The sequence below is a fragment of the Pelophylax lessonae genome (genome assembly GCF_965119305.1).
Source record: "Pelophylax lessonae genome assembly, chromosome: 1".
Classification (NCBI taxonomy): Eukaryota; Metazoa; Chordata; class Amphibia; order Anura; family Ranidae; genus Pelophylax; species Pelophylax lessonae.
The window spans coordinates 417,533,287-417,559,185 of NC_138768.1; the positions used below are offsets into that span (position 1 = coordinate 417,533,287).

At 47.1% G+C, this 25,899-nt stretch overlaps 1 protein-coding gene across 2 annotated transcripts in view; it reads right to left on the reverse strand.

Annotated features, from left to right (window-relative positions):
- Window positions 1–25,899, reverse strand: part of TDRD7 (tudor domain containing 7) — a 314,213-nt gene that overhangs the window by 166,729 nt on the left and 121,585 nt on the right. For both annotated transcript variants that reach the window (XM_082267672.1, XM_082267671.1), the window contains exon 6: window positions 13,381–13,589. In XM_082267672.1, the coding sequence (XP_082123798.1) occupies window positions 13,381–13,589 (209 nt within the window). The remainder of the gene's footprint in view (window positions 1–13,380; window positions 13,590–25,899) is intronic.

Sequence of the window (25,899 nt, forward strand, 5' to 3'; positions counted from 1 at the left end):
GGCAAGAGAGTGCTCTTACCTCCGGTGATCCCCTTAATCAACACATCCAAGGACTCCCCAAAAAGGCGAGACCCATCATAAGGCAGATTGGCTAAGGTCTTACGTGAAGACTGGTCCACCGACCAACATTTCAACCAAACCAGGCGGCGAGACAACACCGCCACGCTGTGCACACGTGCAGCCAACGGGACTAGGTCCAAGTCCGCATCACACAGATACATGACACCCTGGTGGATTTGATCCACCATATCCAGGGTCGCCGGCGAGGCCGAATCGGCCACTAGGACGCGCCTAAGCATCTGCGTCCAACTTGCGACCGCCTGGGCCGACATGAGAGAGGCAAACAGAGCCTTAAGCATAGAACCCGTAACAGAATAAGTATGACGGGCAAGAGACTCCAATCTCCTATCCGTGGCATCACGGAACACAGGGGAATCCTCTGCAGGAATCGCAGTGGATTTGTTTAAAACCGCAATTGCGTGATCCACTGGGGGTGGCACACACCACCTTTCATCAGTGGAAGGCGAGAAAGGATAACGCAGCTTGAACCTACTTGGTACAGCAAAAGGTTTGCGCAGATTGCGCCATTGTTCCTTAACAGCGCGCTGAAAATCATCATTGCAGGGAAAAACCTGCGGCGTCCTGCATTTTCTCTGCGTCCCATAAGCCGCCAAGGCAGCGGGGGGGGGGGACACACTTCATCCTGCAAACGCAGCGTTTGTTTTATGGAAGCAATCAATTCATCCATGATTGCAAGCTCTTCAGGCGAGCCAGGGGGAGAATTATCAACCCCTTCAACTTCAGCCTCCACCTCGGACCCCACTAGATCCAGGGAGGAGCGGGACCCCGATAAGGAGGCCCCCGCCATAACAGCCCCATCACCTTCACCCTCAGAATCAGAGGAAAGAGAAACTCTGGGTCTTTTAGTAGATTGAGCAGCCACCAGCATCTGCACCTGAGCAGCAAGGCCAGCCACAATAGTGGCTAAATCCCCCCCTGGGGGGGAAACAGCGGTCCCCTGGCTTTCCACCAAGGCGGTAGGAAATTTGCCCTCCTGAGAATCCATTGCCCCTATTACAAATGCCGGATAAGAAAGGGTTAACTGCCCCTTTAACAAGCGCTGCGAGCGCAGCCCACCGCACCACACACAAGCACAATGAGACCCCCACAGGGACAATAAAACTGACACAGGCAATGGATAGGAAGGATATAACCTGAGGAGACCCTCGCCGCTGCTGCTGCCTCGATCGGTGTTCCTGGAGAAGAGGAAGTGATGCTGCCAGGGCGCTCTATGAAAGCCTATGGGAGGCTACAAGAAAATGGCCGCCATGCATGTAGAACATGCGGCCGGAGCGAGTGTAGGCAAAATGGCGCCGTTTGGCGCCGAAACCGCCGCTCCACAGTACAGTAATGCACACATGTCATTATAAAAAAACATGTCAGATCGCCGCAGCGATCGCTGTATAGTGCCCAAACATGCCCAAAACATGCCCCACAGCACACAGCTTCTCACACTGACAAGGCTGACACACACAGTGTCACACAGCTCCCCCCCCCCCCTTGCAGCCCACAGCATGCAGCCGAGTGATAGGGAGACAAACAGTGTGAACAGAGGCAGGTTACACAGTCCCAGACTGACACCCCCCCAGACAGACAGGTCCCCACATAGATACACTTACCTCACAATGGCGTGGGGGACCCGCACAGGCGAACAAGCCGCTACACATGAGGCAGGGAGAGTCGCATACAAGACGCACAGAATGGGGGTTAAGAAACCGCACAGCGTCCAGTGAGGTAGCCACCTCACCAATCATCCCTGCACCGAACAGGGATGGGTCGTTCACTGTGCCAGGAGCGTTACCTGGCTGAACGCTCGATGGCAGGCTGGGAAGCCACTGACCCACGACCTGCGACCAGGGGGATCAGCCCGAGACCCAGCCCGCATGATCCTCTTCATCCGAAGAACTAACTAACGCTGACAAAAAGAACAGCTAAGTAAAGGTAGAGAGAAAACTCAAACAAAAAATCAAAAAAGAAGAAAGAGTCTGGGGCACAAAGCCCCAGCACAGAGAGAGCCAGCCACTCCTGACAAGCTAGACATTGAAACTGAGATATGGTTGCAGGAAGTAGGAGGGTATTGACTGAGGGGACCACCCCTTGAGGGTGGGATATGTTAAAAGCTTTAATGTTAACATATTCTGTTGCCTAGCTACTCCTTCGGAGCAAAGTCTAATACCCCATATGTGACGAATATGAAGAGGCGGCGACTGTCGGAGGACGTAAGAGAAAACTGACATTTTTCAAAGAAAATCAAATGAAAGATATAGGAAGGCTGAGACTGAAGCCCCAGCACAAGGGAGCCTGACTATTCCTGAAAGCTAGGCAAACTAAAACTGAGTTGGGAGTGGTGATGCAGGGGGGTATTGACCAGATGGGACAGCCCCCGTGGGTGTGTACATGCTAATGCCTTTTGTCTTTTGACTAAGTCTATATGCCTAGCTATTCCTACGGATAGGTGGACAATACCCAATTGTGATGACTTAGAGGAGGCGGCGACTGTCGGAGGACGTAAGAGAAAAGGGGGTTCTCTCAATCTGCAGCCTGCAAAACGTTGCGGCCAAAAGAAGCTGATGCCAGCACATCTACCTTGTACAATTTTGTTAAGGTATGCTGAGACGACCAGGTTGCCGCCTTGCCAACTTGTAGCACCGAAGCCTGATGGCGAAAAGCCCAGGAGGCACTCAGTGCTCTAGAAGAATGCGCCTTCACTGGAAAAGGAGGAATCTGACCCTTCAGTGAATAGGCCTGTACCACCATCTGCCTAATCAATCTGGAAATGGTTGCAGCAGACGCAGCCAGTCCCGTAAGGACAAAAAGAGCGTCCGATTTTCTGAAGATGCATTGGTCTCTAAGTAAACCCTGATAGCCCAGACTAAATCCAAAGAATGTAAAGCATACTCCTTAGGATGCTGAGGTTTAGGGCAAAGGGAAGGCCGTACAATGTCTTCATTTAATTGAAAATCAGAAACCACCTTAGGAAGGAACGACTGATTAGGTGGAAGTACCACCTTATCTCTGTGAACCACCAAATAAGGTGAGCGGCAAGACAATGCCGCCAATTCAGATACTCTGTGGGCAAAAGTGATCCTCACCATCCTCATCCTCACCTTCTGAGACAAAGCAAGCAGCGAAATCTCCCAAATTTTCTGAAAAGGAGGCTTTTGAAGAACAGACAGCACCAAATTGAGATCCCATGGCTGTAACGGGTATTGCCGTGGAGGCGCCAAATGGCACACCCCTTGAATAAAAGTCAAGATAAGGGCGTGCGAAGCTAATGGGCGTTGAAAATAGACAGCCAAAGCCGAAAACTTGGCCTTTGATAGTACCCAAGGCAAACTGCTGTTCAACCCCTTTCTGTAGAAAAGTCAAAAGCCAGGCGATAAAAACAGGGTTCATACACATTTTCACCAATAAAATTCCATGACTTTTTCATGACTTTACGTAAATATTCATGACCTAATGTTTCATGAAATGTCTATGTATACATGTTAAATAAGAAGAAAATCCATGTCACACCCAGCATATTTTTACTAAAATAAATGACAATCTTTGTAGTGTACAGTACCTCTGCAGTTAGGGTTTCGTTTCTGGATACAGCGTGACTCAAAATGTTCCCTTGTTTTACAGTGGATGAGATGGAAGCACCGCTGCCGCAGCTGGGAGCCGGTGTCACTTCAGGCGCACGGGTGAAAAAGCCAGCGATCGGATTTGAAGCTGTCAAGCACGCAGCTGCAGACTGGTGCTTTGCACCTTTAGCATGGCTAGACAGCGCTGCCTCTCCCATGTTCGAAATGTCAAACGTTTTAAGACACACTGTACATTTAGCGGACATGATACAGGACAAGGTCAGAGGCTGCAGACATGATACAGGAGGTGGTCAGAGGCTGCAGACATGATACAGGAGGTGGTCAGAGGCTGCAGACATGATACAAGAGAAGGTCAGAGGCTGCGGACATGATACAGGAGGTGGTCAGAGGCTGCGGACATGATACAGGAGGTGGTCAGAGGCTGCGGACATGATACAGGAGGTGGTCAGAGGCTGCGGACATGATACAGGAGGTGGTCAGAGGCTGCGGACATGATACAGGAGGTGGTCAGAGGCTGCGGACATGATACAGGAGGTGGTCAGAGGCTGCGGACATGATACAGGAGGTGGTCAGAGGCTGCGGACATGATACAGGAGGTGGTCAGAGGCTGCGGACATAATAAAAGATAGAAGAGCACAGGGGAAGCAGAGAGCACTGGAGGAGCTGAAGGGCATGGGGGGGAGGGGGGGGGGGGCTGGAGAGAATTAAGGGGGGGTTTGGAAAGCATTGCAGGGGGGTTGGAAGGCGCGGGGGGGAGCATGGAAAACCAGGGGGATGGAGAGCACAGGGGGAGGGGGGGGACTGGAGAGCACTGTCTGGGGGGAACTGGAATTCACTGAGGGGGAGCCAGGGAGCTGGAGAGCACTGGGGGAGCCAGGAAGCATGGGGGGGGGGGGGGGAGATGAAAAGCACTGTGGGGAGCTGAAGAGCACCGGGGGGGGGGGCTTAAGGGCACTGGGGGGACTAAGAACACTGGGGGGGCTAAAGAGCACCGGGGGGGGCTTAAGGGCACTGGGGGGACTAAGAACACTGGGGGGACTAAGAACACTGGGGGGACTAAGAACACTGGGGGGGCTAAGAACACTGGGGGGGCTAAGAACACTGGGGGGGCTAAGAACACTGGGGGGGCTAAGAACACTGGGGGGGGCTAAGAACACTGGGGGGGCTAAAGAACACGGGGGGGGTTAAAGAATACGGGGGGGGGGGCTAAAGAACACGGGGGGGGCTAAAGAACACGGGGGGGGCTAAAGAACACGGGGGGGCTAAAGAACACGGGGGGGGCCTAAGGAACACGGGGGGGCTAAAGAACACGGGGGGGGGCTAAATAACACTGGGGGGGCTAAATAACACGGGGGGCTAAATAACAATGGGGGGGCTAAAGATCACTGGGGGGGCTAAAGAGCACTGGGGGGGGGCTAAAGAGCACTGGGGGGGGCTAAAGAGCACTGGGGGGGGCTAAAGAGCACTGGGGGGGGCTAAAGAGCACTGGGGGGGGGGCTAAAGAGCACTGAGGGGGGGCTAAAGAGCACTGAGGGGGGGGCTAAAGAGCACTAAGAGGGGGCCTTTTTACATTCAGCGTATAGCACTGGTACAGGCAGGTGTCCTTCTGGGTCCGCAGTTTGCCCTTACTGTCAGTCACTGGCCAGCAGCAGCAGCCGCCGAGGAGATGACCCAATCAGGCAGCAGGAAGGGCCAGCCGCGGTTTGCCTGGAGACACTGACTGGCTAGCAGCAGCAGTAACAGCCGGGAGATTATCAACCAATGAGGCAGCGAAGCGTCACTGGAGGGCGGGCCGGCCGCATGAACGTGATGATGCGGGGGTGCGGTAACCGAAACGGGCTGTTACTGCTGCTGCTAGCCAGTCACAGTGTCTCCAGGCAAAGCGCGGCAGGCCCTCCCCGCTGCCTGATTGGGTCATCTCTTCGGCTGCTGCTGGCCAATGACAGCACGCGCATACCGCGGACCCGGAAGGACGCTAATGCCTCATTTCCACTGAGTGGTACGGTACGGTTCAGTACAGTACGGTACACAATGCGTTTCCACTGCCAATAGTACCCTTTCATGATAGGCGTGGTGTAGCTGGTCACAGCAGGAAAGCTGTGATAGACGATTCTCTGTCAACCAATTAAAGTTCTGCTGAGTGTAGCTCCACCCTGTTGGTACGGTACTAATGTGCTTGGTACCCCAACGAAAGGGTACCAAAAAGTGGTACGGTACGGTTCGGAATTAGGGTATCATTCATAATGGAAACGGCATAAATAGCGTACCGTACCGAACCGAACCAGAAAGCTCAGTGGAAACGCTCCATAATACAGCGAAATGTAAATACAGTATGTGGCAATATAATTATAGTAAAATAATTAAAATAATTAAGCATCAGCTCCCCGCCGCTCCCCGTTCCTCCACAGTAATTTAATTCCATGACTTTTCCAAAACCTAGTGTGTTTCCTAATTTTCCATGACCTTTCCAGGCCTGGAAAATGTCATCTAAAAATTCCAAAACTTTTCCAGGATTTCCAGGACTGTACGAACACTGTAAAAAACAAGCGAGGGTGCACTTTCAGCAAACCGCACCATGAAATGTACGATTTCCAAGTGCGATGATGGATCTTTAGAGGAGTCGACTTCTTAGCCTTTAAGAGAGAGAGGGGATTACAGACTCAGAGAGACCCTCATTTCTCAACACCTGACTTTCAACGGCCATGCCGTTAAAGCCAGCGACTGTAAAGCAGGATGGAAGATGGGACCTTGAAACAACAGATCTTCCCTGAGATCTTTTGAGGTCTGCATACCAAGACTGACGAGGCGAATCTGGAGCCACCAGAATGACCGGAATATTTTCCACCCCTATCCTGCGCAGAAGACACGGCAGAAGTTTCAACGGGGGAAATGCATAAATCAGCCGATGCTGACCCCAAGGAGCCACCAGGGTGTCTGTGGCGTCGGCCAGAGGATCTCGAGACCTGGCTACAAATCTCTGCACCTTTGCGGGAGGCAAACAGATTGACCTCGGGGGTCCCCCACCGAACACACAGTAGGTGAAACACCTCCGAGTGCAAGGACCACTCCCCTTGATCCAACACCTGACGACTCAGGTAATGCGCCTGCCAGTTTTCCACACCTGGAGATGTGTACAGCAGAGGGGGCTGGAACAAATCTTTCTGCCCAAGTCAGAATCTCGGCCAACTCCTTGGCCGCCAGGACACTCCTGGTGTCCCCTTGGTGATTGATGTAAGCAACAGCCGTGGCTTTGTCTGATTGAACACGAACCGGACAATCGCGTAGGAGAGTCGTCCAATGACTCAGACAGTTTGTCCGAGGGGAGGAAAACCCTCGCCAAGGCTGAATCCACAGTCAGGCCTAGGTACTCCAGTCTCAGGACCAGAGTCAATGCGGATTTTCTGAAATTGATGTTCCAACCGAATTCTTGTAGAGTTCGGACAGTGACCTCCAGATTCTCCAACAGAATCGAATGAGAGACCGCTCTCAACAGGAGATCGTCCAGGTATCCAGTACGGCAATCCCCCTCCAGCGCAGCAATGCTAATACCGGAGCCAGAACCTTGGTAAACACCCTGGGAGCGGAGGTGAGACCATAGGGTAACGGCACAAATTGATAACGCTGCTTCGCTACCGCAAAGGGAAGAAACCGCTGGTGTCCAGGGATGTTCACTACCATACGGATGGACTCCATCCGAAACCTCTGTACCCGCACAAAGAGGTTCAGGGCTTTGAGATCTAGGATGGGGTGCACCTTGTTCATTTTTGGGCACAGTGAACAGGTTTGAAAAAAAAAAACATGAAAGCGTTCCAAAGTTGGAACCGGCACAATCACCCCTTGCGACAGCAAGTTGTGTACCTCCCCTTTCAAGTACCTTAACCTGGCTGGGGACAATAAAATATTGGACGGGAAGAACCTGTCTCGTGAACGAGACCGGAATTCGATTTTGTATGCGAAACTGATCAATTTGTGGACCCATTTGCCCTGAATCAAGGAAGTCCAGGGTTCCTGGAAGAATCGAAGACGTCCCCCCATCCCAGACTCAGGTGAGGGCGCCCCTACATGCAGACGAGGGCTTGTCTGCGGGTCCGGATTTGCCGCCCTTTGACTTACCGGGCCATGGCTTCTTGGACCCCACGAAGATCTAAACGGTTTACCTTTTTCCTGTGACCCGGAGTCATGAAAAAAAAGTCTTACGAGCAGAAAAGGAAGGTCCCCGCCTAAAGAGCGCAGCGACTTGCCTTTAGAGGATTTCGGGCAGATTAGTGCTCTTACCACACCCCCCCCCCCCCGTGATACCTTTGATCAAATCGTCCAGAGGCACTCCAAATAGCTTCTCCCCCGTAAAAGGGAGATCAGCAACAGCTTTTTTAGAAGCCTGGTCAGCTGACCAGCATTTCAGCCATATCAGGCGTCTAATAGCAACCCCCTCTGCTGATAGATAGATAGATAGATAGATAGATAGATAGATAGATAGATAGATAGATAGATAGATAGATAGATAGATAGATAGATAGAACTTTATTGTCATTGCATAGTACAGGTACACAGCAACGAGATGCAGTTTGGCATCTACCAGAAGTGCAAAATGTAGCAATCGTGCAAAAGTGCAGATAAATATCTAGCATATTTACAGTGCAGATAACCATTTAGCATAATTAAAAAATATATATACACAAATGAATGTGAAATATTGGGCAAAATGTACAGTAATGATAAAGATACATACAGCTATAAATAGTGCAGATGTACTGAGGAGTGAAAAGATATACTATGTAGTATGTACATGTATAGTACAGAGGTAACATACAGTCTTTTGTTTGTGTTTGTTTTGTAATGATTAGCGGTGTAATGTTGAGTTCAGTAATATGATGGTGGATGGAAAAAAACTGTCCCTAAACCTGCTGGTTCTAGTGCGCAAGTTTCTTTATCTCCTTCCTGATGGAAGGAGGTTAAACAGTTTATGACTGGGATGCGAAGAATCCTTGATGATGTTGTGAGCTCTGCGCAAACATCTGCTGTGGTGAAGGTGCTCAATGGCAGATAATTGGGTGCCAGTGATGCGTTGAGCGGTTTTGACCACCCTTTGCAGTGCTTTACGTTCACTCACAGTGGAGCCTCCGTACCATACAGTGATGGAGTTGGTCAGGATGCTCTCAATGATGCAGCGGTAGAAGCTCGTTAAAATCCCCGGGGACAAATGAGATTTCTTGAGACTTCTCAAGAAATACAGACGTCGTTGTGCTTTTTGATGTCCTGGCCACCAATAAGGCCAAGTCCTGGGACGTTTCACACATGAACACCAGAGCTTGGACCAACTGGTCTAACAGTTCCAGAAACGCAGGGAGAAGCTGTGTTGTTTTCAAGTTACTCTTTAACAACTTCACCCATTCAGTAGCAGTCTGTGCTATGAGAACTTTCACAAAGTTAGCTTTTAACATGTGACCCGTCACCACATGTACATGGCGGGATAAGGGTTCCACTCGTCTATCAACGGGATCCTAAAAGGTGGGCAACTTTTTTACCGGCACCAGAGTCGCTTTATTCAACCTGGCCACCAGGGAATCCACCTTTGGTGGTACGGCCCACCTGGTATCTACCGCCTCTGCAAAGGGATAACGGCGTTCAAAACGCTTAGGCACCACCAGCATGTGCTTAATGAGTCGCCATTGTTTATCCACAATAGAGTGAAACAAGTCAGGACAAGGGAATACTTTACCTGATTTGTGATATTTGCGGGAGCCATAAGACACCTGCGTACCTGACGCTGTGGGTTCATTGGCCATTGTAAGAGTTTCCCACACAGAAACTATTACATTTTCCATCAAGGCGCATTCTCGCACAACAGCAGAGGAGGACAGATCCTCTTCACCGTCAGAATGTGAAGACACCGACCCCTCAGGGAGAGTTGCATATGCGGCATCCATATCTGTGTCAGAATCCGAAGATCCTGCAGATGGAGGGGAGGACAGAGGGTATTTGCGGCTAGCAGCACCAGAAGAAACCGAATGCACTTTTGACATCAGGCTTTGCAGAAAAAACACAATCTCTGGCTGCAACTGCATGCAGGAGGATCCCGCAGTCATTTCCAGGGGGTCTGCAGGAGATTTTTTTTTTTTTGTGCACTGTCCCTTTAAGACCGCGAAAAACGCGGTCTCCTCGTTATTACTGCAAACCCCAAAAACCTTTGCAATGTCTAAATATGGCAGAGCAGGAGAGGGAAACCTACAGGGGACCTCCAGAAACTTTAACAGATAAAAACGAGCAGTCCTGGTCAGTGTCAAAATGAAAGTAACACAGAACAAACAGGAAGAGGAAGCAACTCAAACAGGAAGAGGAAGCAACTCAAACAGGAAGAGGAAGCAACTCAAACAGGAAGAGGAAGCAACTCAAACAGGAAGAGGAAGCAACTCAAACAGGAAGAGGAAGCAACTCAAACAGGAAGAGGAAGCAACTCAAACAGGAAGAGGAAGCAACTCAAACAGGAAGAGGAAGCAACTCTGCCTCAAGCATAGAAAAAAAAAGTGCTGCATGCCAGTCCCGCCTCCGGACCACAAGAAAATGGCTGTTCATACAAACTAACGGGAACACAGAGGTCATGAACCACGGCAAAATGGCGGCCCCCCATGCACCGCATGCGGTCTCCAGGACCCCCAAAAGGGGTCCCAGAACAAAATGCAACCAAGGGTACCTATTTAAGGACCCTTGCCCCCCCGGACGATCATTCCAGTGCAAATATGTGCCGAAAACCGGTCGCATTATTACCGCCCCTCAGTGAAAACCCACAGGGGGTGGGGGGGGAGCAAGGGGTACGCCAGTTATGCTTCCGGGATGCCAGAGAACAGAGGGAGCGACCAAGGTCCGACCATTCCAGGGAGGGGCCTGCACCCACCCCACGACCTCCAGGGGTAGTGGGGGGGGGGACATGTTACTCACCATACCGCGGTACCAGGCGGGCGCCACTCTGAAACAGATCACATCCCACCCGGGATGGGGGTGCTATTAGGCAAGGCTCGTCCCCATCCATCAGGGCACTGTCGTGGTGAGGCCTAGTACTGGACTTTAACCTGCTCATGCTCCCAGGCCAGGCTGGGAGACCTGAAAGATCTATATTATCCAGTGCGAAAACCACAGCTGGCTGTTTGTAGTTCCTCTGGATCTTGGTCCTCAGGAACTAACTAGAAACATAAAAAAAAAAATCACAAACTTTCCCTGTTACAGCTAAGTCCCAGCAGGGAACTAGGTCCTATCCATTTTACTAGGCACAAAACTGAGTATAGCAGAGCCTGAGGGGTTATGCCTGCTGGGACAGCCCCTATAGGCGTGGACAAGCCTTTTTTCCGCCTAGTGCCTATCCCTAGTGGGAGGAGCATAACCCTATAGTCTATGATTAGGCAGAGCTGCGTCTGTCGATTAACGATAGAGAAATACCGATTTTATCTTGTAAGCAACAAGTGTCAGAAAAAGGCTTAGTCTTTAAGTGCCCGTTCACATACGAGCGACGCTACATACGAGCGACGCTACCTCGGAGCGGCCGCCACGGACTTCATAACATTGAAGTCTATGGCGGTCGCCTTCTGGTCGCCCCAAAGAAGCTCCGGACCCTTTTTCTAAGTCGGAGCGACTTGTGTCGCTCCTATTAGAACGGGTCCGCAGCTCCCTATGGGAGGCGACCTGTGAGGCGACCAGGTCGCCTCACAGGTCGCCTTAGTGTGAACGGGGGCTAAGTGGTCAACCTTGCCTAATATACAGACCAAAGTTCAATCCTTTGATCTAAAAGAACAAAATGATACAATGTAAAACATGTTTATAGTTATCTCCCAGCCTGAGCAATGTTGATAAACATTTCCCAGAGGCTCTTTTTTTTTTTCTGACAGCCGTTAGTGAGCAGAGAAAGGCCCTGCACTGTATGAATCTTGAAAATGGCGAATTAAGATTGTGAGGGGGTTAAATAGAGATTGCGAATTTTTAACGAATAATCCTGCAGCTCTAGCCGGACCCACCAATCCTCGGAGCGAGTGACTGGAGAGAGATCTATGTTGTAAACACCGATCTCTGACAGCAGGGATGCACTGGTTTTTGTCTCTCTCACAAAGCAGGGAGAGAAAAATATCCTAGTAAAACAGTACACAGTGCAGTTACATTACACCCCCTAGGCACACAGTTAACCCTTTGATTACCCCAGATGCTCACGCCTTCCTACCCTGTGTCATTACAGTGCAAGTTCATTTTATTAGCACTGATAACTGTATTAGTGTCCCTGGAGATGACAGCTAGCTAGTGTCAGAATGCCCGCCATACTATTACAGTCCCGCTATAAGTCGCTGATCACCATCATTACTAGTATAAAAGAAAAAAATCCTAGTATACTGTATATGACGTCCAGCAGGATAAGGTGCACAGTGCGGTGATCGGTTGGGGGGTGTGTTGATCCGATCTAGGTAAAGAGCCTATGACGTAGGCTCTTTACCACATGATCAGCTGTGTCTAATCACAGCTGATCACATAGTACCAGGAAGTGCCATTTATCAGCTGTCTTCCATTTGAGTCGACAAGGCGCGGGAAGAGGAGAGCAGATCGGCGTATTGATTATCAGTGCAGACCCATCAGTGATGCCCACCAGTGCCCATAAATGACGCCAATCAGTGCCCATAAAGGATGCCAATGCCCATTAGTAATGCCAGTCAGCGCCCAAAAGTAATGCTAGTCAGTGCCTCATCAGTGCTGCCTATCAGTGTCCTCCCCATCAGTACCCATCAGTGCCCGTCATTGCCGCCCATCATTTCCCATCACTGCAAACCTTCTGGCAATGGCACGTAATGATGTGCCATCCTGGTGGAGTTGGACTGCCTGTGCAACCTCTATTGGGTCCAGGTATCGCCTCATGCTACCAGTAGTGACACTGACCCTAGCCAAATGCAAAATTAGTGAAAACCCATCAGAAAAGAGTATGGAAAAAAAATGGACATGGAGTGGAAGACCAGTTTGTTGTCTAAATGAGGAGAACAGCCTTGATGACAACCATGGCTTCCTCCATAGATACAGTAAATAAGTGAAGCTACTTCTTAGGATTACCAGGAGAAAAAAAAATCAAATGAAGCCACATCTAAGGACTGGTAAGCTGCAATACATTTTGTGTTTCTGGGCTCAGGCTACAATTACATCTGCGATTTAGGCTGGTGTGAATCGTAGTGGCAAGAATTTTCTGCGGCTCTAAACTAGGTGCAGCCGCCGACCCCATCCACTATGATAGGCCCCCGGCAGCTATTCGCGGCTCTCTGCACAGCCAATGATTACCTGCTGTAATCGCTAATGGATGCATTTTATGTGTGTCCAGCAGTGATCACCGCAAGTAATTGACTGTGCATTGGCTGCTAGCAACCTCTTATAGTGAACTGGGCTGTCGGCCCCACCTAGCCGGTTAGAGCTGCAGCAGGAATCAGAGGATTCTTGCCACTACGATTCGCACCAGCCTAAATAGCTGGTGTGAATGTAGCTTTAAAAATGCTTCAAATTATAAAAAACATGAAAATTTGTACATTCAGCCAACAGAAAGGCCAGTAGAGCTTTAGGTGCAAGGCGACACAGTAGCAGTGTCAAGTTTCTACCTTCCAAAACTTGCCCTTTTCAAACTGTATTTAATGACAAACTATTAAAAAAACGTTTAGAAAAAAAAACAATTGCTGCTATAAAAGCCGATTACAACAAAACATGCACAACTACTGATCCATACCGTGCAAATGTGCGTCCAATTAACAATCTGTTTTAGCGCTTCTTCACTCAAATCGTGTTTGAAGGTCTCTTTGTACATCTGAGGCAACCTGGACAGTGGAATTCCATTACTGTGCTTGCTGAACAAATCACGCAGGTTGCTTTGAATCACTGAGAGATTAGGATGGAAATTACCAAGCAGCGCAGGTTTGCCAGATTGCATTTCATTAGCTAAAACAAAGCATACAAATGTATTAAGGCATATCTAGAATCAAAATGTAAAGCTATATTCATTCCTACATGGGATTTAAATTATTTCTAGCCTACTTCTACTAAATCTGAACAATCTTTAACCAGTTCAGGTCTGCCCTTTTAGTGGTTCTACTGCTACATGGCGGTACCTTTTCACCAGATCACGAATATATACGTTACCTGGCTCTTCCGGGTAGGGAGCGCGCATGCGCGCCACTGGCGGCTTGCTCCCGCTGTAATCAGACAGCCACTGACTGGATGTCCGCTGGCGCCCGCCAATGATAAAGGAGAGAGGCAGAACGGTGATCTGCCTACGTATACAAAGCAGATCACCATTCTGTCAGTAGAGAAGGCATAAATCCTGTGTTTATATATATATATATATATATATATATATATATATATATATATATACACACACACATATACACGCACAATATATATATATATATATATATATATATATATATATATATATATATATATATATATATATATATATATATATACACACACACACACACACACACACACACACACACACACACACACACACAGTGGCCTAAACTGATGAAGAAATTGATTTACATTTTTTTTTTATTATTATTATTATTGGGTAGGTTTTTTTAAGCAGAAAGTAAAAAAAAAAATAATAATAATGTCCCATTATTTTTTTTAATCAACTTTACTGCCATCACAAGGGATGACCAACATGCCTTGTGATAGCAGTCCGACAGGTCTTCATTATAGAGAGATCTGGGGTCTATTAGATCCCAGATGTATCCTCTGGCCTCCAATGCAGCTGATCAGACTCAGATCGGTCTGATTGGTTACTTCGTTACATAGTTAGTGAGGTTGAAAAAAAAAAAAAGATATGCGTGTGTGTGTTAACACACTGTATCTGCTGGGTCATGGCCAAGGTTTAGCTCTGCCCAACAGACACCTATTCACTGGTGGTTCTTCCCTATGCTAAATATTGCCTCTGTGACTACACAGGCTGCACTTAAGCAATCCTATGAAGCATTGATTCATGTTTTATATAGAAATGGCCCTTATGGTGGGGCAGATATTCTTAAATTGTCCTATAAAATTTTTCATATGTGTAATCCTAGAACGAATGGAACTTCCTTGGCGACCTCTCCTAATGCTCCCCTTATGGTGCAACCCACAACTGCCCGCACTATACAAAATCCCAGATGGCACCTGCTGGGCCAGATATGGTATTAAATACACCCATCACTTGTTTTCAGACTGTAAACTTTCTACGGTTATATCTGCTAGAGACAAACTGATACAGTTTAACTACTTTCACAGAATTTAATTCTACCCCTCTTGCTTATATAGAATGGGTAGAAGGGACTACCCAGATTTCCCCTGTTGTCAAACTGCCCAAAGATTACTTCCACATGGTCTGGGCTTGTCCTGGAGTTATACATTTTTGGTCGGCCATTCTTAAATTCATAGAGGAAAGATTGTCTCACACTAACTATTTGTTCCCCTGAAAGATGCCTTCTGGGGATTTTGCAGAGTAAGACTTGTTTACATTATTTTAAAGGGTGGGAAGTACTGTGGTATAAATGCTTTAAAGCATTATTAAACCCAGCATTATAACGCAGCTTACCAATGATTAGATGTGATTGCTGTATTCGTTTCCTTTTTTAGGCTTTTGTCTATTTTCATCTGGTGATCCAGCCAGTAGGCCTGCTATTTTTCAACAGAAAAGCTCTCTTGCATGTACAGGGATGAGACCAACAAGGGTGCTCAAAATGATCACCTTTTATTTATGTAAAATCTTTAACTCAACAGAAAAAAAAAACTGTACTTGATTATAAAGTGCGAGTTCAGCTTTAATTTCGATCTGCAGGTACTTCTAAAACTCCCACCCCCCTAGTAACAATGCTGCTGTCTGCTATGCGCCCTGCTCTCCATCCAGAGTGTGGTGACTGCATAATACAGGTGGTGTGTTACTGGCCAAACCACCAGATGAAAACAGAGGAAGAATGCCTAAAAACTTGGATTTTTGACTCATCATAAAATCTATTTCTTTGAGTTCATTGATGGACACAGCTCTCCTGTATTCTGAACCATTGGGTTATATTGCAATTGTTATATAGGACACTAGGCAGAAAAAAAAAGGCTTGGCTATGCCTATAAGCAATCCTAGATGGTATACTCCTCCCTCTCTGCTATAGGCCTTCAGTTTTGCAACAAGTAGTGTCAGAAGTATTACAACTCCATAGAGGGGTGGGTGCTGTGTGTCAATGAACTTTAAGAAATTAATTTTACGGTAAGTCAAAAATCCCATTTTCTCTTTCGTTCATTGATGGACACAGCTCTCCAGTATTCTAGGGACACTCATCATTGGGACATACCCAAGCCATGCCAAACATGGGACAACAAAAACCCCAAGGATAAACAAAATAAATCAGGTAAAACAGGAGCAAAAAAAAAAAACACAACTGGAGCCAAACCTGAATACACCCTCAAAAGAGGGAACATACCCTCTAACAGCAGCCTGCAAAACTTTGCAGCCAAAGGGAAGCATCCACAGGTGCCAACAGATCCACGTTGTAGAACTTTGTGAAAGTGTGCACCGACAACCAAGTGACCGCCTTGCAACCCTGTGCCACCGACGTCTGCTGACGTTAAGGCCCAAGAAGCACTAAGCGCCCGAGTAGAGTGCGCCGTTAGCAAGAAAGGAGAAACCTGACACTTGATAGAATTGGCCAGAGTCACCGTCTAATCCATCTGGAAATGGTTGCAGAAGAAGCAGACATCCCTTTTCTTAGTCCGTCTGTGATCACAGTGAGTCTGACCTCCGAAAAGACTCCGTGGCTGCCAAATACACCTGAATCACCCAAACCACATCCAAGGCATGCAAAGCAAATTCCTTAGGATGCTTGGGCCTGGGGCACAGGGTAGGCAACACAATGTCTTCATTCAAATGGAAATCGGAGACTACCTTAGGAAGGAACGACTAACATAGGCAAAGAACTACCTTATTTTTGTGGACCACGAAGTGGAGGGTACGACAAGATAACGCCGTTAGCTCTGATACCCTGCAAGCAGAGGTGATCCTGAGAGGCAGTCTCCAAGGGACATCAGCAACCAGCCGCACCAGGTCGGGGTACCAAAACCAGCGAGGCCAGTCCGGGGCCACTAGACAGACCGGAATTCCTTTTGTACTTGATCCTGTGCAAAAGCTATGGCAGAAGCTTGACAGGGAAGGCTTAGACCAGACGATACTGGCCCTACAAGGCCACCAAAGCGTCTGTGGCATCCGCCAGATGATCCCGTAACCTTGCCACAAACCTCGGTACCTTTCTGTTGAGCAGGGATGCCAACAGATCCACCTCGGGGGTGTCCCACCAGGGACATATCTGATGAAACACATCCGGATGAAGAGACCACTCCCCTTGGTCCAAAGCCTGCCGACTGAGATATGGGAAATGACATAAGCCACAACCGTGGCATTGTCATACTGAATCTGCACCGAAAGTCCCAGGAGTCGATCCGTCCAGTGATCCAGGCACAGCCTGATCGCCCCGAGTTCAAATACATTGATCTGCAGTCTGAACTCTTCCAGTGTCCAAAAACCCTGAGCAGGGCTCAGTCCCAGGACACCTCCCCACCCAGGCAGACTGGCATCCGTGGTGAACACTGTTCAATACAAGGGGAGAAAGGTTTGGCCCTGCCGAAGAGCCGGACAGTGAAGCCACCAGACCAGAGACCCCTTGGTTTCCTGGCTTAGCCGGATTGGATTGTCCGATCTGACACTTGTCCCATTTTACCAGGATCTCCCTTGGAAGGGACCACATATGGAATTGTGCAAACGGAACAGCCTCACAGGTAGATACTATCAGGCCCAGCACCTGCATGAAAGTCCGGAGGGAAGACCACCTGCTAGACAGCAGGTGATGAATCACAGCATGCAACTTCTTGAGTTTGTCCAGAGGAAGGAACACTCTGGCTAGAACTGAATCCAGAGTCAGACACAGATAATCCAATTTTCAGGATGGAATCAAGAGCAGACTTCTGGTTATTTAGAAGCCAACCAAACTCCTTCAAGGTCTGTTTAGTTATCGCCACGTCGTCCATCAAAAACAGTTGTTGCATATACATGCAAACAAAACACTCTCCGGGACTTTTTGAGGCAGTTACAAAGTAATAAAGTTTAAAAGGCTGACGCCAAACTATATTTATATACAATAAACAAAAATAGACGAAAGTCCATAAAACAAATACATACAAAAGTGTGAATGCAAAGATTACATATGAAAAGTACCCTAGACTGAAAGATAAAACCTACAAAAGCTGCCCATATAAATTAGACTAGCTAAGGGGATCTTACAGTCCAAAAAAAAAATGAAACAAAAAAACTGCGCTTGGGTCTATTAAATAAAAAACAACTGCTGCACATATGCTGGATAAAACATAAAAACAGTATAAAATTGAAAAGCAGTGCTTTTCAACCCAACATGTTTTGGAGTGATCATTTTTCTAGGGATTTTGGGGTATAAAGAACGCTATTCCTATATGCAAATGCAAGTAGCCCCTTGTACTGTATGATGATGTTTCCACACATTAAATACATTGTTTTGTACATTACAGATGACTTGTGTTAATTGTCATGTATTATCTCAGATTTCTTTGTACTCCAAAATCCCCAGAAGGAATCACTCCAAAACATGTCGAGTTGGACTGTAAGATCCCCTTAGCTAGTCTAATTTACATGGGCAGCTATTGTAGGTTGCATCTTCCAGTCTAGGGTACTTTTCAGATGTAATCTTTGCATTCACACACTTATATGTATTTGTTTTATGGACCTTTGTCTATTTTTATTATTGCATAATATAAATGTATATAAATAAAATTTGGCGTCAGCTTTTTAAACTTTATTACCTTGTCTGTAACTGCCTCAAAAAGTCCCGGAGAGAGTTTTGTTTGCATGTATATGCAACAACTGTTTTTGGATGTTATTGGAACGTTGGCAGTTCTATAGATACTCCACGTGGCTCTTTTTTTACATAGTGCATCAAGGCAGCAGAGGACACCACAAAAGGAGGTCGTCCATATAGCCCAATACCGCAATCTCCCGCTGACGTAAAACGCCAGAACCGGGGCCAACGTTTTTGTGAAGACCTGAGGAGCAGAGGTGAGACCAAAGGGTAACGCCACAAACTGATAAGACTCTTCTCCTACAGCAAAACGGAGGAAGCACTGGTGTGAGACACATATTGGAATGTGCAGGTAAGCATCCTTGATGTCGATAGAGGCAAGAAAATCCCCCTGATGTAGAGATGCCACCACCGTGTGAATAGACTCCATTCTGAACTTCTGTACCCGCAAAAAGCAACTCAGGGCCTTGAGGGCCAGAATTGGATGCACCTTGCTCTCTCTCTTTGGGACTGTGAACAGGTTTGAATAAAAACACTAAATCCGTTCCGAAACCGGAAACCCAAAAAATCCCACCCTAAAGCAGCAGGTCTCATCTCCCCAAAAGGAGCTTGCAATCAGACGGCGGACAAACGCACATTGGAAGGGATGAACCTTTACGGAGGGCAATAACAAAACTATCTTGTAACCAGACAGCATAACTTCGTGGACCCATTTGTCCTTTACCAAAGAGGTCCATGGGGCCCAGAAACCAGGGAAGACATCCCCCCACCCCAGGCACGGCTGAGGGCGCACCTTCATGCTTAAGGAGCCTTGTCCGCGGGGCTAGAGAATCCTGCTCTCGGCTTGCCGGACCATTACCACTTGGGACCTCCTGAGGACGACTTGAAAGGTTTTGAGCCCTTGTCAGTGGACCCTGAGGGATGAATAAAATTCTTGTGAAACGAGAAAGATGGGCCACATCTGTGGCGAGGTTCTTTACCCTTTCCAGACTGTGGAAGAAAGGTACTCATCCCCACTGTGAGACTCTTAATGATGTTATCCAGGGTAGCCCCAAATAGGCGATCGCCCTGAAAAGGTCAATCAGAGCTTATTTAAAAGTCTGGTCCACAGACCAACACTTAAGCTACAATACGCCCCTAAGCAGCACTGCCAAAACAGAAAGCCTAGAAATCAGGGAGCCACTTTCAAAAAGGCATCACAGATAAACTTCAGCCCCTGGACCAACTGGTCTGCCAATTCAGCAAGGGCAGGGGGAAGCTGCTTACCCTCTAGGTCACAGTGCAAAAGTTTAGCCTACTTGGTCAGAAATTGCGACAAAGACTGGCCTAAGTGCTGAATCAGCAACAGTGAACATATTGCGGGCCACAGCCTCCACTTTTCTGTCAGCCGGATCTTTAAAAATGGGCAATTCCTCAACCGGAAATCATGGTTGCCTTGTTCAACCTGGAAACAGGGGGTTCCACCACCATCAGATTTAGGATCTGAGGAGACCAATGAGGCAGGGGAAGGCAGAGGGCGCTTTTTGTTAGCCCGCCGCCCAAAAGCCACCTCCACTTGAGAAACAAGGGACTCCAGGACTGCCGTCAGTGCATCGATAGATGGCTGGGACCCTAAGGGACCTGCAGCCTCAGAGGGGGTGAGGTGGGGAAACATGCTCCAGAGACTCCATCAGTAAAGAGGGGGACGCCCACAAAAAGGGTCTAGCACCACCAGGCCACCACCAAACAGAGCACCCCACAACCTGCAGCAGAGAGAGGGAGGGACCCCACCAGACTTACCACCCTAGCACCCAGAGTAGCATAGTCTGCACTTGCTCCAAGTGCGGCATCCAAAGGGAAAGAGAAAAACCCAGGATTTAGCACCAGTGGAAAAGGAGGAGCTCGCATAGCCGAAAACGCCACCCAGAGGCTCCTCTGTCATGGCCGCCGCTTAATTAGCATGCCAAAACGACAAAAAATGGCTGCCAGGCTACACAAACATGGCTGTCGGCCATTGAAACACAGGCTACAACAAAATGGCCACCACGCTAGGCTCCCAGGAGGGATCCATAGAGTCCAGGCTGTAACCACAAGGAAAGGGGGGACCGGGCCCTATAGCTGGCAGTGCCCCCCCCCCCCCCAGCCAATAACACAGTCGTAGGCAGTGACTATATATATTATACACACACAATGAAATGAAAAGACTGGAGTATGATCCTTTTAAACAAGACCGTGTGTATATATACACACACATATAAACTTGAAAAAAATAAAAAATAAAAAAAACACACATTTGGTACATTAAAACCCCAGAAAGAGGGCTCAGCCTGATCTCCCAAAATGTAAAACATACACACACATCTCATTCTATAAAAAGTATGTGCATACGCATGTATTAAAAATCAAATAGTGAAAATATTAATGTGTATGTAGTTTTGCATTGACCAGGATTATGTCTCACAGGCATGCTTTTATATTGTACATTTTAATATTGTGTTCTTAATTTGTGAGGAATGCATGGTTCCTACAATTTGTTTCTAGGTTGGAGACCCTTGGCATTATTTCACATTAGCCTGGAACCATAAGAAAATGAAAGAAAGGGTGCACCGACCTAGTGCATTTCTCCAAAACTATATTTTAATATTAGAAAACGGTAAGTATTATACTCACAAATTTACAATTGAATAAAAGCTCATCACAAGGTACAGCATCAGGATACCTTGCATAGCACGAATGGGACGTTCAGTCAATAGTACAACAAATGGAGGTGAAGATCCAATAGGCTAACGTGTTTCAAGGTTCAACCTCTTCCTTCCTCTGTGCTCTGAGGAAGAGGTTGAACCTTGAAACGAGTTAGCCTATTGGATCTTCACCTCCTCTTTTGCAATTTGTTGGACTATTGACTGAACGTCACATTCGTACTATGTGAGGAAATTTGGATGCTGTACCTTGTGATGAGCTTTTATTCAATTGTAAATTTGTGAGTATAATAGTTACTGTTTTCTAATATTAAAATATGGTTTTAGTAAAAGGCACTAGGTCGGTGTGCCCTTTCTTTCTTTTTCTTGTGGTTATAGACTATCAGACTTCCAAGTCTTTAGAGGGCAGCAAGACGAGGCTTATCCTTATATAACCAAGAAGATCTAGCACATCCTTCCCGAGCAAGTCCACTCTCAAGTGCAGGAGAAGTGGTGTTTGTGACCATTTGTATTTCACATCAGCGCCTGGTTGTGGCGCTGGCTAGAAATGGACCTACATAGGCTGAAATGGACCTACATAGGCTTTACTCCTTCCAAAGAATAGGTAGACCAGGGTGTAGGTGGTATCCAGGGAAATTTCTCCTGTGCCTAGCATTCCAGAACCTCCTTCCAATGACATGACTCCAGCGGGCCGCACTTCTGGCACACACTGCTGGTCTATTTGCATTCCAGAACAAGTGGCATGTGTTCCAGTGACTCCCCTGAGGCTTAATATACTTGGCTCACTTGGTGTATCCTGTTTAGGACATCTCTGGCACTCCTCTTTATTTTACATTACAAATACTAAGCGTTGGGCTCATTTCTGGAGTCCAAACAAGTGAACAAGATTTATACGAATATATACATAGTGCTACTAAAGAGTCACTGTGCTTTGATTATTGAGGCAGTTAGTTCCTATTGCTAATGCCATAGGTGATCATGTGGCGCTAATGCCATAGGTGATCATGTGGCGCTAAATGCAGGATTATTGTATTACCTTTTTAGATGTGGGGATGAGTGATAGGTGAGATTTGTCGTTGGATTGGATTGGTAGTTCTGTCAGGTTTGTCATTGGAGGGGAGGGTCTTGGCAATATGGAAACGCATATTGTGGAAATGCAACAGGTTGGGTCAGCTCTGAGAAAGGGGGCATGTCCTCCAAAATTCATCAGCTCTCCATCTGCAGCTACTTTGGCATCACTTGAGCTGTTTTCTGATATGCTTGTACCTTCACATGTTGGGAGTATATTTTTGTCCCTTTTTAGCCAATAAAATTTGGTGGTGGTGATGCATTAGGAGTTTAAGCCCTCCTATGTATTTTCTCAGTGTTAGATAAAGTTTCTCAGCTTGAGTTGGGAAGCATTGGTTGGGGCACTACATATACACCCATCAGATGTGGGATGGCGTTAGCGCTGACTTACTGTTATATTAACCATACAGACTGGTCCTGTACCGTCATTTTAGCGTGGTAATGGTGCGGTTTCCCAAGGCGCTTGAGGAGTCAACTGATCTAAAAGCTGTAGTCAATAGTTGCAATGGCTATGGTAAAGCCAATTTGATAGAGGATTCAGCCGAGCAAAAAAAAAATAAAAATCCAGAAAAGATTTTAAAAATCTCCATAGTAGAAGACCAGCTTCTTTCAGCAGAGACAAGAGTACCATTACATAAGGACACTAGCAAATAAACTGAGGAGTGGGAGGGGTTATAGCGCAAATATTTAATCACCTGATGGGGAGCCCAAAACAGGATCCAAATTATAAACAAAAAAAAAAAAGGAGGAATAGGGAGGGAGTGAACAGGGGGATCCTCAAGGGAAGTCTTAGGTATCCCTGCACAAGGGCCTTTCTTTCCTGCCAAGAACAAAACTTCCATCCAATAAAACCAATTTTTTTTAAATTAATTATTTTTTTTTTTTTTTTTTTTTTTAATGCTTTTATGCTTGTTGCAGGGAGGAAAGAACAAGATCCTCCATCGACTTGATCTCTTCGATTTTGCAAATCCACATGGTGACTGTGGGAGGTGAGGGGTCAATCAAAAGGATGTAGGACTTAGCCGCATTCAGGAGGTTTCTGATAATGGATTTTTGGTAGAACTTACCTGGGATAGAAGAGATGTGTAACAAAATGGGTGCAGGCTCACCTGAATAGTGCGGTCTGTAAATTTAAAAAAATATGTCTGACAGACCAGAAGGGCTGCAGCATGAGGCAGGACCAAGTGGTGTGGAGGATAGTTCCAATTTCAAAATTGCAAAGCCAATATTGGTCATTTACATCGGGATAAAATTTATGGAGGGACGGTGTTCTGTAGCACCTGGATGTAATATCCGTTGGCACTTTGAGGGTCTGGTAGAGACATGAGTGCTTCCACTGTGGGCCAGTATCCGTAAGAGAGAAAGTGAGAATCTTGGTAGATTTTGCTCAGCAATAGAGGGTGGAACGGACTGTCTCTTGAGCCTGGAGAGAGAGCAAGATTGGCTATCAGATTCAAGGGTGATCTAACCCGGAAGAGACCATATTTCTGTATGGCCTTGGCACAATTTTGCAAGGTTTTTCAGATGTGGAGGGACATTTGGGTAATACCAGGGTAGGCTATTCAACAGAAGTGTGTAAATGGATTGTTTGAGCACAATAAATTGTTTTAGGTTATGTCAGCAGCAGTCTTTTAGCCTGACCAGAGGCTTTGGAGAGGTAATCATTGTGTCATTAGAGTCTTGGGCATTTGTTGGCCCACACAATAGAAAAAGCAGAGTTGATCTTGTATAGCAAATGGAGGGGGTGGGGGTAGAGTAAGTGACGACACAAGGTTTAGGAACCTTGGGAGAATAGACATCTTGGTAATATTACACCTTCCAAACCAGGAGAACATCTCAGAGTCACATTTTTGGACCAGCTTGTGGACCTTGTGACGCAAAGAAAGAAAACTCAAGGAGGAAATCTCTCTTTTATTTTGGTTCAGATTTCGTTACTCAAGTATTTATTGGTAAAACTGGCTCAACTCAACTTAAAGTTCTCTTTCAAAAACTTGATTTTTTTTGGAGGTGGTTTTTTTCCCTTGAGCTTTGGGTTTTTGGATGATTTTTTCCCCAAGTAAGATAACTTCCCATAGGAATCAAAATCTTGTAGGAGATAAAGGGAGGGAAGTGTAGTCCTCCTATCAATTCAGCAAGAAAAAAAGTCACCAATGATGCAGGGAGCATTGCAAAGGTAATTATCTCAGCGTTGTTCTCTGCTACAATGTACTGTGAGTGCAGGGCACCATCGTGACATGTCAACAGGAGGGGGATCCATGACACCCTACAACCACATAAGTGGGTAAAATGGCTCAATGTCCTTTAACCCAGAAGAGAACCAGCACTGGACCATGGATGAGAGAGTTTGGAGGATAGCACTTAAGAGGAGGGAAATATCAAAGTCTAAGCTGCATTTTTACTGTTTAAATCAGCTAGGTAAAAAAAAAAAAAAAAAGTGGCTAGAGAGAAAACTGAATTTTTGTAAAATCTTACCGTAAAATTCCTTTCTCTGAATCCTCTGACAGTCGCCGCCCACTCATACAGTCTTCACCAATAGGTATTGACCTCTTATCCACAGGAGAAAGCTAAGCATAAGCCTTTTACATAGACGCACCTGTAGGGGGCTGTCCCACTGGTCCAATACCCCCCTGCTATCAGCATTCCCAACTCAGTTTGGTAGCAAGCAGTTAAAGTCCAAAAAAAAACCAAAAGAGGGGCGGGGGGCGGTGACTGTCAGAGGACTCAGAGAAAAGAATTTTACGGTAAGATTTTACAAAAATTCAGTTTTCTCTTACGTCCTCTGACAGTCACCGCCCACTCATACAGTCTTCACCAATGGGATGTCCCAAAGCAGTGTAGACATGAGGGGTGGGAAGCGCAAGTCACAAAGGCAACACAGCACCCAAGTCAGAGAAAGGAACCTTATCTGAACAGAAAGGTAAACCCTCTGGGTAACAGAAAAGCTCAACTGGCGCAAACAACCCAGGAAAGCAAATAAACAAGGGGGAAACAACCCCAACAGCCAGGGACCTGCAAAACTAGTGCCCCCTTAAGTCACTGCCCCACACAGAACTTTGCGGCCAAAGGAAGCATCTGCTGATGCCAGAACATCAAGTTTGTAAAATTTGCAAAAGGTGTGCACAGACGACCAAGTCGCAGCCTTGCACACCTGGGCCACCGAAGCCTGATGCCGGAAAGCCTAGGACGCACTCACTGCTCTGGTAGAGTGCGCCTTGACAGGGAAGGGCGGTACCTGTTCCCTAATCGAATAGGCCTGTACAATCGTCTGTCTGATCCATCTAGAAATGGTTGCCGCGGACGCAGCCATACCCTTCCGAGGTCCCTCAGGAAGGACAAAGAGAATCCGACTTTCTGAAGGATTCAGTGGACGACAGGTAGACCCTGATCGCCCGGACTACATCCAAGGAATGCAAGGCACACTCCTTAGGATGCTTAGGATTCGCACACAGCGAAGGTAAGACAATATCCTCGTTAAGGTGAAAATCAGAAACCACCTTAGGAAGGAAAGATTGGTTAGGTCGCAAGACCACCTTATCCCTATCAACCACCAGGTAAGGGGAGCGGCAAGACAAGGCCGCCAACTCCAACACTCTGCGAGCAGATGTGATTGCCTCAAGAAAGGTAACCTTTCTCGTCAGCAGAGGC